Consider the following 16,811-nt stretch of genomic DNA (forward strand, 5'->3'; position numbering starts at 1 on the left):
AGCCGGTACCCCCAGCGTGATGTACAATGAGTTTGACATTGGCGTCGATAAGATTACCGTTAGGATTATACATGGGCGTAAGAAAGGCGGTTGGCCCAGGCTCCTAGCCGTAGTAACGAGAGAAAAAAAAAGGCGCAAGGAAACAACCGCACCAACTGGCGGATATGCTGGCCTAGTGTTGCGGTTGAGCTCTATCGTCGTCAACTGGTACCATCCGCGTCACCTAGAATCAGTTTGAGGTTGTTTAGTTTGTAGTTAAGCTAACCGTTAGGGCTACCAAGCATTGACGTAAAAATGGTGATTGAACAGGATGGTGATTGCACTTTTGCGCCCACATCTCAGCCACGCAAGCAATTTTTACGTATGATTACTCAAAAATCATACATCTTTCTGCAATTTTATTTGTTATTCTTAAAGGAGCCATGAAGACAAAATACAAGTTGGGTTTATTAGAAAGACTGCTTAATCCCGATAACAATGATACCAATATCATCGCAATCTTCGAACAAATAACGGAGATATTAAAGAAAGCGTGTGAAGCAGTCGCGACCCCCTAGTCAATTTCCCGCAACTTTTCTATGACGTCACGGAACCTTGTTTGCGCGATTGGCGGCCGCCTAACTGACCTGTCGCGACGACACATGACTGGACGTCTGTAATGGGGCCTCTAGTTCCATTTGACCGCATCACTTGAATGCCAACTTGCAGTTAACGCACTGAAAATTATGTTTTATTGTTGGCCCGTATGACGTCATTCTTGCTCATAACACGTCACTGTGGCGCAAAATTTGAAAGTTTTTAAATACTTCTTGCTTTTTTTTCGTTAAAAAACATCTTTTGTGGCTGTAATGGAACTGAGTGAGATACTGAATCCTAGAGTTCTTTGAAATTAAACAAAGTTGTATTTTCTCTTCATGGCTCCTTTAAGGATGAGTATATTGCATGCAAAATATTGCTCGATAAGGCAGTTTTGCCAGGTTCCTGAGAGTATCATCCAATGTGATAAAAAGCTGAGTATTGTGACCGCGTGAATCAGCCAAATCACAACACTTGTTGCCTTAGAACTCGGTAAGGAATCAGTAAGCCTAGCATGCACAGTGGGGAAACCATTCATGCAGTTGCGTGCTCGGCCCACAGAAAAGGTATTAATTATTTTGGGGAATGTACGCGACTGCACGTATACTTGTATAACACATTTTATTTCACAACAAAAGTACCACAACGAAAACACAACAACAACAAATAAACGAAACATGAACAATGCTACATTTACGCAGTGTAGATTCACTACAGGCACAAAACATATCTGCTGAACGTTACGTGAGCAGAAGTTAAACATGGCAGCTACTTCCATAATTATGTACAATGTGATTAGACTGTCACCCATGTTAAAGAATGCGTTATTATTGAGCGTTGGGCATTAACGGGTTAACTGGTCTTTAAGTTGACAAATGTCTTTGTTGTTTCTTTTCGAACTGATGTTCAGCATAATACTTGAGTTCGCAAACAACAAAACCAGTGAACTCTCAGCTGTACTGTTCGTTTCTCCACTGAAATGCAGAATCGCAAGGTATTTTATATTCGCCTGCTTCATCCATTGTGGCAACGTCAGTTCAAGCGCTCTAAATACTAATGCACCATGCGACCATCAACCCCTCCACCCACCCCGGACTCTAACTGGGGTATGTAGCTAGAAGTCTGGAAATACCGCTACACCTCAAGAAGCCACTGAAGCTTGGTTAGAATCTTGCCTGGTGAAATCGGCCGCTCAGACTCATTCAGCCGGCTTCTAAAGTGGAATTACTACTACGGTGGCCAATGTATTGTCTTGCTGCATTGCAAGCAGTTTCCTCGACAGCTTTTCGCGACAGTTTCTTATCCCGCGCTTTTCACTAGGCTAGAAGAAAAGAGTGTGGGTTTAATTCTGTACTTCTTTCAGTTTCGTGATCTGAGAGTAATTTATGAATTCTTGCAGTGAACCTTTCTTTGCTTAATGTGCCAGGGCTATATTGTTGCATTTCTGGGTATTTCCAATGAATAGTAGCCCTAAAAATCAGAGTACATATTTTAGCTACGCCAACGCCAGCTAAAAACGATTTTAGATGCCTGGATTTCAAAACTTTTTGAGGCAGTGGTGGGCGGCTGAGTCGCTTCGTGCATAATAAGCACCGGTGGCTGTAATTATGCAAAATACAAAAACATGCACAAACTACCCAAAGGCCTTCGGCAAGCCTTGCGTTACAAACCCATGTGATTGGTCTGTCGGGAACATGGCCCACATGGGGGCGATGTGCCAAAAACACGCGCAGCGCACTTTAAGCGCTGGTCTACTCAAAACTCAACACTTCAAAACAAGGAACCTTGCAGCGATGACAACGGGATGTGACGCCCACCCCGGCCATTAACATCAAACACTAACATCCTTCAAAAGTTATTTTTAAAAGAATGCTGTAGAGTTTAAGTACATGTTCATAATACCAGCAAATAAAACAAAGTTGTTCCACTTCTGCTGAAAGCCATTAACGGACCATATAGTTATTTATTCTTGCCGTTTGACTTCAACCAGATTTACACAGGAGGCCTAAACAATAATGTAATGTCAGCATAAAAAAGAAGACTATTCCTGTTTTGGAGATTAATTTTCTATAACCTTGCGAACAAAATTTCTTCAACGCACGACCAATTTCGCCTCATTTCCGTGAATGACACTTCGCGACAAAAATCCAGAGCACTGATATTTTTAGTTAACCCGAGGGGCCCAGTACGGTGGCTACGGCACGCGGACAGATGAACTCTCGAGGAGAACTGCGAGAAAGCAACAAGGGAACACTAAGCAGTTCAAACAAACTCTATTAGACCAGCGCCCCTTTTCCTCTCAATCTTTTTTGTACAACGACGCAGCAGCTTTCCGACGCATTTGGGCATTCGGTAGGCCATAACTTCTAAACTATGCGCTGTAAGTGTTTACGACTTCTATGTACGTCTCGGGAGCGCGACGTTTTACAGTCGCAGCCTTTATACAGTAACTTCGGAAAAAAACTAAAGCGTAAAATACCGAGACCACCAATGCCTCGAAATCGCCCTTGTGACCCAGGTATAGCAGCCATCGTTACCCATTTTTCTACTGTGAGCATTGTAGGCACGCGCACCGTAGCCCGCTAATACGAAACACGATTCACACATGATTGCTGATTAAGTCCGCAGCAATGGCCGTCAGCCGGCCGGCGGTGATGGTAAGTACAATGAGGCGCGGCCCTGTCGTCGCTCAGAGGTAGCTGGACTGCCCGGGCGCCATGGTGCCATTGGAGCCGTTCTCAGCCTTGAGCTTGTACACCACTTCCGGTGGCTGCAGCTTGGCGCTCTTGTCCTCCACGTACGGGACGCTACTCTTGTCGTCGTGGAGCTGCGCCCTCCGCTTGGGCATGAGCAGCAGCTTCTCGATGCGGCCCGTGGGAGCCTCGCAGGACACGAACAGGATGTAGCTGAGCAGGTAGCTGGCCACCAGCGCTCCGAAGTACTGAGTCACCTGCGCCCACCAGCCACGAGAGGCGTTCATAAATGAATAACGCCATTTTACTAGTTTTTCAACCTTACTGCATGGCCTAGGTAGGCGTCCGCGTGTGCGCAGTGCAACACGCCGGTTCGTTTGGGCCCAACGTGGTGCGTTCTATTCCTCTTGTTTTCAGACAGCCCAAGCCGGAGGCTCGCTATCCTGAATAGCGTGCCACCGACACTCCCCCCCCCCTCCCCCCCTTCTCCTGCCCGCTCGGCCTTAGGTGTCTCCTGGCAACAGTTTTTTTTTTAATCTGACATGTTTTTAGAACGTGGTCGACAAGCAGAGCCAGTACTTAGATTACGTAGTCACGAAAGTACCTAAACCACATATTGCTGCTACACGCCCATCAGGCAACTTAAGCTATGTTCAGACTACCTACGCAAAAGCCATATCGTGATCTATGCACGTAAAAAAAAAATGGCATGTCACGCAGTTCAGATGGCTCAGCAGTGAAATTACGTCATTCTTTAAAGCTATTACGACAGTTGCGGCAACAGTCTGACTTACGAACTCGCTCGAAAGATTTTTTGTTCTCTCTTTTTCGGTCTGAATATCTTTGCGGACTGGAGTGGCGTCGCTCCAGTCATTTCGCGCCTATTGGCCGGGTTCTTTTGGCTGCAGCAATGAATTAATTCGATAGCTTCTTCATAGAAATCGCAAGAAAATGAAAGCACATACTACAGGGGTACCTGCTGCGGCGAGCAAATTACGCAGTGGCGCTCTGTGCTGGCGATAACTATGGCTTATTAAGCGCTTTCAGCAAGAGTGAAAGCGTTTATCGACATGGTTGCAGGGGGCCTTTAAAGGGACACTGAAGTGATTAGTAAACATTGAGGGATTACTAGAGCAAATTGTAGTCCGGAGTCCATAGGCCATGTTTCGACCACTCTGAGTGCGTTTTCGCGAATTCATTTAGTAGAAAAATCAATTCGAAAATGCTGTCCTCCTCTCTGCATCCTCGCCCATTTTCTGTGGCGTTTTCGTGTGACCTCAGGAGGCAATGACTTGGCTTGACTGCGCTACTGCACGGCTCGCCGACCTTCCGACAGAGTCAGTCGGCCCAGAGTCGACCGGCTGCCGACGGGTCGTCGCAATTCGTTCGCTCAGCTGAAACTAAGCCACGACACGTTTGTGAATGCAAGTATGTTCCTTTCTTTACTTTGTTAGTTTGTACACTGTATCAAGCTCCAAATCCAGGTCGCTCCACACAAGCGCTGCACAAACGCACATGCGACGCTTGGCTGACTGGTACGCTAGTAGGAACATCTAAGGCCATTTGAAGGCGGGAGGAGAGTCAGCGAAGTCAATATAGGTACTAAGAAAATAACATCAACTGAAACTTTTACCGTAAAGCGTAAAACTATGGAGCAAGAAGCACTTCTTTGCGCTGGGCGAACAAGCACAGCGGTCAGCAGCACGACAACACATCTGCAAACGATTTTCCGTCTAAGAAATGCAATTGCTAGACGTGAGATATTGTGCAAATTTGGGGGACGCTTACTGCACGAGCGCTATGCAACAAATAGTCACCTAAGCTGCTTGAAAGGCTAAAACTAAATAATAGTGTTAACTGGTTTTACATCATATACCTCATATCTCCAGTGCGTCAGCGCTGGCCCGTGGCCGAGTTTTACGCTTCACTACAGTGGCGGGAGCTGTCTATATTTGCGCGTGCAGAACTGTGTAATGTATTTCTTGTCTGCAAACTTGTTTATGTTCTGCAGGTCCTTAGTTGCGCACGAAATAACGTTCAAGCATTTCACAGAGTGTTGGCTACCTTCGTATGGCGGTCCAAGTGGGAGCCCATGCGCCGCGATAACCTCTTCCTCCCGTTAAGGTCTGGTGGTATTAGATTGGTGCATTTCTTTGTACACCAGCTCGTTTCGCGGTTCTTTTTTATCAAAACGGCTGATAATCCATTTTTCAATGCTTTTATTCAACATAAATTGAGTGCTCATTTGCCTTTTTTATTTGCTCCAACCAACCCCGCGAATCCTAGGCCGCTTTGGGGCTTTCTGAAAGAGGTTGCTGACACTTTCAAGTTTCTTATTGTGCGTTTTTCTCTCGAGTATTTGTACGGTCTCTCCAGGAAAGAATTGACGGGCATTTTAATTGAAAGTTTATTTCCAGTGCCCATTTACCGCCAACCATATGTGATGTTTTTAGATGACAGTGTGTTGAAGCGCGTCAAGAAAATGTGCATCCAAGCGGCTGCAAAAACTTTCTTTTTTAAGTTGCACACATCAACGTTGCCGGTTAAAAAATAGTAAAGGTGTATATGTGCCTTGGTCTGTTAACTGTCGCTTGTGTAACCAGCCGGAGACAATTGATCACTGCTTTGTTTTATGTCGGGATGCTGTGTTTTTTTGGGATGTTCTGCAGCGGACTTATAAAAAGGACATATACATCACCCCTTACAGTATACGATTCCTGCCAGTGATGAAGAACTGTTCCGTGCCATATGACCTTTTCGTGCTGATAGGATTGTCTAGCCTATGGAAGTGTCGCATGATTGACCGCCACGTCGAGGAACCTCGTGGAACTAAGTCAATTTTTCGCGAACAATGTGCGCTTGTGCACAGTGTCTATGCGGCGCAATCGCAGCCGCCGGACTGGTTGCATCTTCTTGAAGCGTGTGTGTGCCTGCCTGACTTTTAAAATGTATTAGTGAATGTACCGTTATTGTAGTTAGGAGGGGACTTTAAGCTATTCGGGCTAGTTTCCCATGCAATAAAGAACAAAAAAATGCCCGTGGCCGAGTGGTTTGGGGCGCTAGGTATGTTATTTTGCAAGTTGCAAGTTCGAATCCCGCAGTATACGTTCTTTTTTTGTAGGTTGATTTTTGCGCTTTCGGCCGATGTTTTCTATACTGAGTTCACGGTTTTTGGGTCGTAACGTTCACTGCCCCACGAACGAGTTCGCAGAACGCGCGCAGACTGACACTGGCGCGCTAGCAAGTTCTCGTTGGCGTGCTGTTGCCATAAGCACCGACTGCTTGCAGGCAGTGGGCCCAGACAAGAATCAGCAGACCCTTGGCCTGGTGCGAACACGCTTTTTACGATACAGGCATGAGTGAGGCAAGCTCCAAATACGGGGGAAAAGCGCATGGCATTTGGGCGTCTGCGGTGACACGGAGGGCGTTCATCCACTGCGTAGGCCTCGGCTAGTGATTGCTACGATTCCAAGCCATCCTGGAGGGCTTATCTTGGGCATTTTACAGCCGACAACATGGCAGAAGCGCGGTATGACGATTACTGAGATATCCAGAATTCCCATCCGATAACGTCAGATGTCAATTGCATGTTGTTTTACAGAACCGCAACCGAAACCGAAACTTGTTTCAATGCTAATCTTGGACATCGTCCAATCACGGTGCACCTCCTCCCGACGTCACAACATTTAGTTGGTGCGGCTGCCGCAGACCGCGCATGGTAGTTTTTCTTCTTTCGAGCTTTATAAAATAATTACCGACTTGTGAACCGGATAAACGATGAAAAGTGTGTTAATTTGAGCCAGTCTACGCAGGGCGCGCAAAAACAGAAGCTTGACAAATTCACTTCAGTGTCCCTTTAAATGGCCTGGTCACCTGCTTCTTCTTGTTTAGTGACACAAATAGTAGCTTTTAAGATTTCTTCGTCCACTGCGGTACATTCGCCACGGGTTTTACAGCTCATGTCGTGCACCGTCAATGACCTCATGAACATAGCAGTGATACTACTTTCTTTTTTTGCGACATCGTCATCCAATCGGTTGACAGCGTCAGCCGATGACACTAAGCATGCCAGAGGAGGGAACTGCATCTAAAAAAAAGAATCACAGGCCTGAATGTGCCCATGAAAACAAGAGTAAGTGCGTGTCGACAGATACAGTGCTGATACTGTTGCTATTTCCCTCAGGAGTGAACAAAGAGTTCACTGTTTATAAATCCTCGAACACATTTCCGAGAATCTCAGGAGTCCCAGCATTTTGAGCAAGACGTAGTTCGGCTGCAGTCACTTACCATTGAATAGTGGGAGAAAAATATCCTCTCCCTGGTGATGTTCAGCCGGATGTAGTAGTACGGCACGTGCAACAGGTATACGCCGAACGACAGTCGGCTGAGGGGCACGAATGCACTCCACGACAACCATGTGCAGATGTAGCCTGCGAAGACAGCAGAAGACCCTCAGGTGAACAAACCTCTGAAGCACGAAAAAAGTGCCGCAATTTTTTCCTCGCTCTTGTTCCTTAAATCCTTTACCAGATCATCCTTGTCACAGTTATCTGTCTACGTAGCCCGTAACCTTACTGCCAACTTCCATCACGGTGCGAGATATCTATTTCGACAGCTGCATGTGATGTCGTACCAAATGTACAGTTCGCAAGGCGCTCTGCTTCCACGCTGCTAGAGCGGATATTTTATCTCAATTCAAAGCTTCAGGGGTCATTTAAACGGGTCTAACAACAACATATTACTATTACCCCTTGCTCTCGCGATAAACAGCGATGAACCAGTGACGGAAGCAAGGTGCATCTATTAATACACATTTCTCTGTTGGGGAAGGGTGAGGAACCAGTAACCAATTCAAGGCCTCGCGTGCGATCGATACCTGTATTGTGCAACAAACAAGCTATCAAACTCCAACAGTCGCGCTAAATTACGCGCATGCAAGGAGGAGGAGCAGGAGGAATAAATGTTTATTTCACGAGCGCTGGTGCTGCTGCTAAGGCACCCGCCCGGTGGAGGGCATCCCTAGTCCTGGATGGCCTGCTCTTGGCTGGCAGTCCAGGCCCTCTTCACCAGTATGCGCTGGGTCTCAGGGTCCGGACTTTTCAGACAAGCCACCCACGGCTCGTGAGAGGGGGAAGGGTTGGGGGGTAGGCCTGGGGTTTGTCCGCACTCTTATACAGATGGTATAGGGTGCCTGGTAAGGGACAGAAATTACAGGTGGACACGTATATGGTGGGATAGATGGCGTGAAGAAGGGTGCGATGAGGATAGGAGTTTGTATTCTTCGGAGGCTGGTGGCTTCTTGTCTCAACAACTCGGGATGTGGAGCCGGGAATATTCTTCTGCTTTGGTGATAGTGGGCCAGAGTATCTCCATATTTTATGAAAGTTTCAGTTTTGGGAGCAGCAGGCGATGTTTGTCCCTGATAGATAATGGCCCGGTGTACATGCGCGCGGGCAGCGGCATGGACCGCTTTATTACCGGCGAGGGATGTGTGTCCGGGTACCCAGACGATTTCTATCTCGGGTAGCTGACCCTTGGTTTCGAGGATGCGGAGGGCTGTTTTGGAAATGCGCCCCCGTAGATAACTGCGGCACGCTGCTTGCGAATCCGTAAGCACTGGGATGGCGTCCTCACTAGTCGTTGCGGCTAGGGCAACAGCCACTTCCTCTGCGGTTTCCGTCTGTGTTGTGCAGACGGTGAGGCAGGTCTTTTCTTGCCCTGCTGAATTGGTAACGTAAACCACGTGGGCTGGCCGCTGAAGATAAGGAGACACGTCAGTGTACCTTGTAGTCGGGTTTTGTCCATACTTTATGTTCATGACCCTGGCTCGTGCGATTCGGCGAGCTTGATTGTAAATCGGCTGCATGTGGCGTCGTAGTAGCGTTGCCTCGGTGTTCTGTCTAATTAGTAGGGGAATTCTAAGGCGTTGTATAAGGCAATATTCTTATGGTTTCTCGTCCTGTTGGAGTTAGCTTGGGGCGTTCTATTTGAGAGGTATGATGGGCTTCCTCTATCTCTTCCCAGCTATTGTGCAATCCATGCTGAAGTAATTTCTTTGTCGACGGAATGGAAGTTTCTTATTCTAACGCTGGAAGTATTAGAGGAGCATTTACGAATAATACATGGTCTTTGTGTGTGCCTGCGTCTCTGTCCCAGCGTATCTGAGGTAGGGTTCAAAGGCAGGAGCGACAAACGCGCCAAAGCTGTGGATGAAGCGGCGTTTTCAGGGCGCAATCTGTAAAGGAAGGCGCATGTTTTTTGTTGGAATGGCTGCGAAACTACGGGAGGAATGAGCGATTGGGGTGTTCATTTTTATCGGTAGCCTGCTGAGGGATAAAATCACAGGCAGTGCAAGGTGATATCTTCAGGCAGTGCTGACCACTGACGCTTGGCATGCGCCGGACCTTACGAAGCAAGTGATGATAACGAACCTCGGAACAGAGCCAGGAGAATGTTTTATATGTTTTAGCTGCTGAACAGAGAAGTACCATTCAGTGCGAGCTCGCACCAAGCGCAAGAGTTTGGGCAAGCTAAAATACGTAACACCGACCCGACCGGAGTGAAGCTAGCGACAAACGCGCCTATCAGGTGGCGTCCCACACGTTCCGCAGTGTTTCAGTGGTGGCATGGGCTGGGCTTGCATCCAATAGTGGCCGTGAAGGGAGAGCTTTACACATGTTTTTGGTCCACGTATACGTAGGTGACAAATGGGAAAGCACTAATAGTTTCTGGTTCACAACTGGCGCTCCTGAGGGGAAACACAAGTGGTCTGTGGCGCAGGTGCACGCGCACTTACCGCCCCTGCCAGTGGAGCAGGCGAAGGTGAGCCAGGCGAGCCAGACGGACCAGAGTAGCCTGTCAGAGAAGGCGAACGACAGCTTGGCCCACTCGGGAGGGTGCTCGCCGCGGTTCCAGTCGTACATGATCAGCACGGCGGTGAGGCCGCACGCGGCGCTGATGAGCCACAGGCCCAGCTGGAGAAGCTGCACGCGCACACAAGAACAAAGATCAGTCGTTAGGGCCCGATTCTCTGCACAAGCAGGCTGCGCTGTGCGTGAAAAAGAATTCCCCGTGGAGGAAGTACCCCCCCCCCCCTCACGCAAGCAGGGAGGCGCTAAAGTTTAGGCAACATGTTAACGACACTGTCAGACGTTATTCATACATGGGTCGAAGGCTTCAGGGTTCGCAGATACAAGCCGATAAATGCCCGCCGATTTTTGGTGCCACACGCCCAGTACTTATACAACAATGCGCTGTCGGTACAAGACTGTGAATGTGCCTTAAACATCTGAACACATGTGGATTTAGAAAACATGAATGTTACCAGCCATGGCGTTTAGTGCCAACTTTCTTCTATTGTGCAAAAAGTTGAAAGGCAAAAAAAAAGGAAAAAATTCTTATTTTTGCAAGGTAAACTATGAGCAATTCTTGCTGAGGTCATTGTATCGGCCTCTCTTGCAAAGCTTTTGAATACTGTTGGTAATTGTACTTAAAAAGCTTGATTATAATGCCTTGTTAAGAGTGTGAAGTTTTCTAGCAACGGTTAAGTAGGACCACTTGATCACACTTACTTAGAGCAGACATGCATCTGAGTTGTACTTCTCACTTGTAAGTACATTACTCTATTAGCTATATTTTTGCGACAGTTGCGTATTATGAGGAACGTAATAATAATTTTGAAAACGTGAAGGACTAACAAGCCCTTACAGCCTATGTTCTAAATAAAAATGGAGATTCCCAGCAAAGTATTGCAGGGGTTAGACGATCTTCCACAGTGTAGGCAAGCAAGGACTCGGGCTAATTGTTGATTCATGATTCGCGTCTATTATGTGTCGTCCCATCTCCCTGTGTCCCGCTTTGAAGTTTGTCGAAGTGTAAAGATTGTCTTCGCAGTACTATATTGCAGTGGGTGTTTCGTACGGTTTCCCCTCAACTCCTTGCTTACTCCGAAGGGAACCACCCTTCGTGCTCGTAGCGAGGAAGGCCGTTACTCGGGCCTCCATTCCAGATCTCCACATAATACCGCTCCTATTTCTCGTGAAGAATATACATGCAGTATTTCCAGAATGATGCAATAAACTGAAGATATAAACCTAAACGTATAAATTTTAACCTTCTGCGGTGTTCAGGTAAGAGTGGGTGTAATTTTAGTCTATCTAGACTCAGACAACTGGACTCCTTTCTTAAAACTAATCTGAGCCTAGAGACGATAAAATTACGGGTTTGGCGAGTTCACATTTATACATTTGTGTTCGCATTTCCTTTCTATCTGCTTGAATAAAGGACGAGACTTCAAACATTTTTTTTTCACAACACAGTCTAAAAAATGCCTGTGCCCTGCTTTGCCAAAATTCTCCTGAATCACCAATCGCAGTTTCCACGGATAAAAAATGCAACTAAATAGGTCCGACGTACGGTCTGACTCAGAACGCGACGTGCCCTGTGGCATCGCGCTACACAATCATGACGATTTCCCTTGAGCGATTTCAACATGCGCACCCAATTTTTAGAGTCAAATCTTATGGTGCGTGTCGTATTTGGCCTATTTTACTGCTATTTTACTGTTTTGATTGCAGTGATTGGCCTCGCGGGACAACAGACTAGCGGACATTTTTGAGAGTGTAGGTGTGTAACGCATTTCCCCTTTAATGGTCGTCGGCTAGCGCTCAAATATATACCCTTGTTATCTGTCACTTACTTTAAAACAGCAAAAAATAAAATGGTGTATAATAGCAGGTTGGTTTGGTCACGGCGATTTCATCCCAATAGATGGTCTCATCTCATTCCCCAATAATAATTAAGCACGCAGTTTCGGTGCCTCTTTCGAACAGGGGCAGCAGATGAGAGTATATATGCCTTCGTTGTATGGGATTTCACGCCTCAATCGGAGGTGAGAAACAAACTTGACAAAGTGCTTGTAATGATTTATTTTTCTTGTGGGAACCCAACCAAGTTTCGCACCATCGGTCACAGGCGACACCGGTCTAAGTTTTTAGCAAGGAGGTAAAAACCCGCTCACCTTGCTAATCTTTATGGAGGGATACTTGAAGAGGAACAGCTGTGTCATCGCGCCGAAGAAAAAGGCCACCCCGTGGTAGGATGGATGAGTGTAAAACTTGTTCAATGTTCCAGTCATTACCCTGTAAGGAATTTATAAAACGGACATACGCAAATTATCCACTGCTCATGACTCGTTACACTCGTTAAATGTAAACAGGTCCTTAACTGAAATCTTCATCAATCTCAAACACTTATTCAAATCCACTTTCAAGTTTATTTCCACGCGCGAACCTCGACATTTTGTTCTTGTTTCTCGGGGTAACGCCTGCAAAGCGGAGCCGGTAGAAGGCACAACATTGTCGCCCTTTCAAGCGGTTCTTTACGAGTGGTAGTAATAGCTCGACGAGTAGTTAAAAACGCCCGGGCGGAACACAGAAAACATATCAGATCAATCCATGGGCTGCTGACGGGGTGACAAAAATGTAAGTACATCAGGCTGAGTCACGTATATAAGCACAATGCACGGCGAAATATCGTTTGTATGTGGGGTTTAAGGCAACGCGGGCACATATTTTGCAAATATCACTTGTTTTGTCACCGCCACGCCTCGAAAAGCATTTGGCGTAATAGAATTTCGTATGCATATAGATTATTCTTAGTGGCCAGGTCTGCTGGGAGTTGTTTTTAATTGAGGGGGACTATGAATGAAATTGATTAACGTGGAAAACTAGGCGTGTTGGTACATAGTCAAGGCAAAACAGAGCAAAAAAAAAAAAAGCAGCGCAGTCCCTCTCGTGTATCTCTTGCTGTCCTCGTCTTCTTTTGCGCTGTTTTGCCTAGGGGACTAGGACCACACTCTTAAAAATTGTTGTGGGTCTGGTTTCCCACAACGACGTTTAATGACGTATCAGTACGATCAAAAGGGCGAACTTGGCCAATGATGACGCTCAACATGAATGATATGGGGAAAATGGGGCCTCCTCTGCGACTTTACGCAATGCCACATGACGTTTTGCATTGCGTGATGTGACAGTAGTGCTGCTAACACTTTTTAGTCTAATTGTATGTCTCCCGCCGCTATTCGCCTGAAAATGCTCTTTTGGACGGAGTGATTGCTCAGTTAGCCACGTTGGGGTAGAGCATAACCACGTTTATTCTTAAGCGTTGATTTGATTGATTGATTGATTGATTGATTGATTGATTGATTGATTGATTGATTGATTGATTGATTGATTGATTGATTGATTGATTGATTGATTGATTGATTGATTGATTGATTGTGGGGTTTAACGCGCCGACGCAACGCAGGTGATGAGGCGCGCCGTAGAGGGGGGCTCCGGATTATTTTTGACCACCTGGGCACCTTTAACGTGCGCCGAGATGTCATACAGACGGGCGTTTTGCTTTTCGCCTCCACATTCTTAAGCGTGTTGAGTAACAGCTTCTTGTCTGTAATCGCACGTGGACACATCCCGAGAAGCCCTGAGATGCAATAAATGAATGTCGTTTATAAACGGCGATTAATTGCACCTCTGCGTCGACCAGCCTATTATAAATTCACGCAGAACTAAAGGTACACTAAAGGCTGAACACTGTTTTTTTGTTTGTTTGTTTTTGTGTATTTGCATTGAAGCGGGAGCGACGGCTGTTTTTTTCCGCAGCCATATGGCTCCTTACAGAAACCCGTGAGTTTAGCTCGGCTTTAAAGAAATGACGCAAAAAAACAGAAGGAAATCGACAATAATGAACTTTCCGGGGTTCCTCAGTATATACTGCGCACGTAAAAAAACCAAACTTTTTATGTATACGCTTTTATTTTGTCTTCACAGCGTTCCTCATTGCGTTCCTAATGCCGTTCGCTTCAAGGTTCATTGAGTGCGACGAAATCGGCAAGCTCTAAGTGAAGACCAAGACAGGCGATGCTGCGCAAGGATAAAGAATGAATAGTGATCTCACGTGAAGTTGTCGGCCATGGGAAGAATGAAGGGCGTGTAGATGGTGTTTGACACTTGCCACGCCGAAATAGAGCACGCTATGAGGGACAGAACTCCAAACACAATGATCGTCGTCGAGACTCTCCTGTAACAAAAAATTTGGAACTTCAGGCATATTACGTTAAATAGGGCTGTATGGACCTTCAAAGGGCCTCTGCAACACTTTATTTCTCATGCTATCGACATCTGAAACGCTTTTAGAGCATGGTCAATGGGCCTGTGCAGTCTGGCCACGAAATACCCAATCCAAGTATTAGTGCTCTGCACACATCACATAACCGTTCACAACATTTTTTTTCAAAGGCTGGACATTTCTCTGCGTGCTTTTGTAACGTAAGACGAGCAACATTTCAGCTCTGGGCTGGCTTGTTTTCCATTTTAGCAATAAAAGCACTCGGTAGCTCTGAAAAAACTTTGAACAAAACCCAACCTGAGTCTAAAACAGATCTGTTGCAGAATGCAAAACGCGAAGTGCCGTTAAGCGCTGGTGATAACCGTCACTCTCGCAATTCTTCCGAGAAGGAAGGGGGGAGTGAAGCGTTTATCAGCCCCCCTGCACTGCCCCTTTAAAGGTACACCAAAGTGAACTGTGCAAATTTACAGGCATTTATAACGAGAAAAGTTCGTTCAGGAGTGCCGCATGTGCCGCGCAATCCTTCCCGTAGATTTTCTGGCCTCGGCTACGACGAAACACTGCTGAGCCCACAAGGCTCACTTCAGCAGATTCTGGCCGGTCTAAACATTGCAATCGGTGCGTGGAAAAACGAAATGTCTATCGGAGTTTTGAAATGGGTGAACTTAATATTTTCAAGGCTGAGAAAGCACGAAAACACATTGCTGCCTAGTGCAATTTTCGTACGGTAGTTGGTGTGGCAGCCGCGAACGGCGCATAAAGTTCTCTTCCCTGCCAGTGATTACAGACAAGCTATTGTTCTAGGCTTCCGCTAAACAGTTTTATGATGGATTAAATGAATTAAACAACACAAAGTGGCTAAAAATACCATTTCGACAAACTCACTCAGTGTTCCTCTAAAAGCGTAAAGTTTGGAAGTTCGATACGTTTTTTTTTTTTTTGCTTTTAAAAATGCAATCACTACATAATTCTTGCAAAGAAGAAATAAGAAACCCACATGTTTACGGAAAATTCAGTTCAGTTTACGTTCCTTTTACAATAACAAGGGAACTAGAATTTACAACAGTGCCGGAAAGCTGGTCGGAGCTAGCTTGACGGGGGCTAACCACTTTCCGAAGCAGTCACGAGCTGCAACACATAGCAAAATGATATTATCCTCAAGGCGGAAAGACAGATATCGCATTTTCTTTCCCTTGCCGCACAGCACAAAAACTCATTGCGCAGTATTTTCGCAGTGAAAAAAAATTATAATAAAAGTTAGAGTTTAACAAAAAGGTTCACAAAAATACCGTTGATGGGAAATCTGACGAAAAGTTTTTCTGATGGCAGAGGGCCTCAATTGTAACTGCGGCAAAAGAAGGCAGCAACACCCTGAGGCAATCCCGTGGATCAGCTTCCACACAACGCACTAGATTGACCAGTCCATTCAGCTGACAATGAAATTTCGGCGAATGACTCTGTCGAGCATACGATTTGACTCGGAAGTTCGGTCTGTGCTGTAGCATCACGAAATGCAATTTCCATAGCACAGGTCATGTTTTTGAGTGAAATCGTAGGCACGTTGCTGTGATTCATCGAATTTGCTTTGTTGGCTCAGAGATCGGCCACTCGGGGGTATTGTGGTGAAGCTGAACCACGGAACTGTCCTATACTGAATGCGTGATAAGTGTGGCAAGAACAATTGAAGAGAAAAATGACCAAGATAACCAAGCTCAAACCGAATTTGAATCGTTTCGCACATTAGTTTCGTTAGAGGCAGTATCGCAAGGCGAGAAAGGTGAGGGGGGGTAGGGGGGGGGGGGGCAACTTAGTGCTCGTGGTTCAGTAGTCACTGTGATCAAAGGGAGAAAGCAAGCCCATGTCGGGCATAGCATGCGATTTCACCCAAAAATCGGGTCTGCGCTTCGACATTACGTAATGCAAGCATGAAGACTTGCATGACATGATGCTACAGCGCAGATCACTTATTTAAGGTAATCATACGTTGGCTAGCTCCCATCAGCGCAGCGCTCCGTCACTGATGAGCCCTGCGGCGTCGAAGAGTCGCATAAATGTTAGTACATAGCAAATGGAACAACCAATAATCTCTTGAAAAGTGTGCCCGCTTTCGGGGCAGCTCTGCAATTTCCACGGCGATAAAAATTCCCCGTTGTTTTAAATGCTGCTTTTGTACATTACCTGTAAGACTATAGTTATATTTTGTGAACGGTAAATGTACGCGCAAATGCACGCTGTACGGTATAACGTCTATTTGGGGAGCTTCCGCCGCAGTATAACTGTATACGAACCAAGGAAGACAAAAGTTCAGTACACTCACCCTACTTACTTCGATGTACGATATATTTTGTCTTGCAGAGTGCAACTTTTCCAATCGAACGACCAAACTTCCAAGCTTTAATGGGTAAGGCTGGCGCT

General features: G+C 46.1%; 1 protein-coding gene and 1 pseudogene across 1 annotated transcript in view; one reads left to right on the top strand and one right to left on the bottom strand.

Moving 5' to 3' along the window:
* Positions 1 to 1,180: 1,180 nt before the first annotated feature.
* The window catches only part of LOC144148854 (nose resistant to fluoxetine protein 6-like), a 57,588-nt gene continuing 41,957 nt past the window's right edge, over positions 1,181 to 16,811 (bottom strand). Inside the window, exons 11-15 of the mRNA XM_077680377.1 lie at positions 14,226 to 14,348; positions 12,289 to 12,409; positions 10,066 to 10,252; positions 7,557 to 7,699; positions 1,181 to 3,526 (exon numbers count right to left, since the gene is read on the bottom strand). Coding sequence (XP_077536503.1) covers positions 3,266 to 3,526; positions 7,557 to 7,699; positions 10,066 to 10,252; positions 12,289 to 12,409; positions 14,226 to 14,348 — 835 coding nt within the window. The 3' untranslated portion in view covers positions 1,181 to 3,265. The remainder of the gene's footprint in view (positions 3,527 to 7,556; positions 7,700 to 10,065; positions 10,253 to 12,288; positions 12,410 to 14,225; positions 14,349 to 16,811) is intronic.
* Positions 5,362 to 6,395, top strand: LOC144174782 (uncharacterized; annotated as a pseudogene).

The sequence above is a fragment of the Haemaphysalis longicornis genome, unplaced genomic scaffold, assembly GCF_048455015.1.
Source record: "Haemaphysalis longicornis isolate Haplotype H1 unplaced genomic scaffold, Haemaphysalis longicornis Haplotype H1 scaffold_1, whole genome shotgun sequence".
Lineage (NCBI taxonomy): Eukaryota > Metazoa > Arthropoda > Arachnida > Ixodida > Ixodidae > Haemaphysalis > Haemaphysalis longicornis.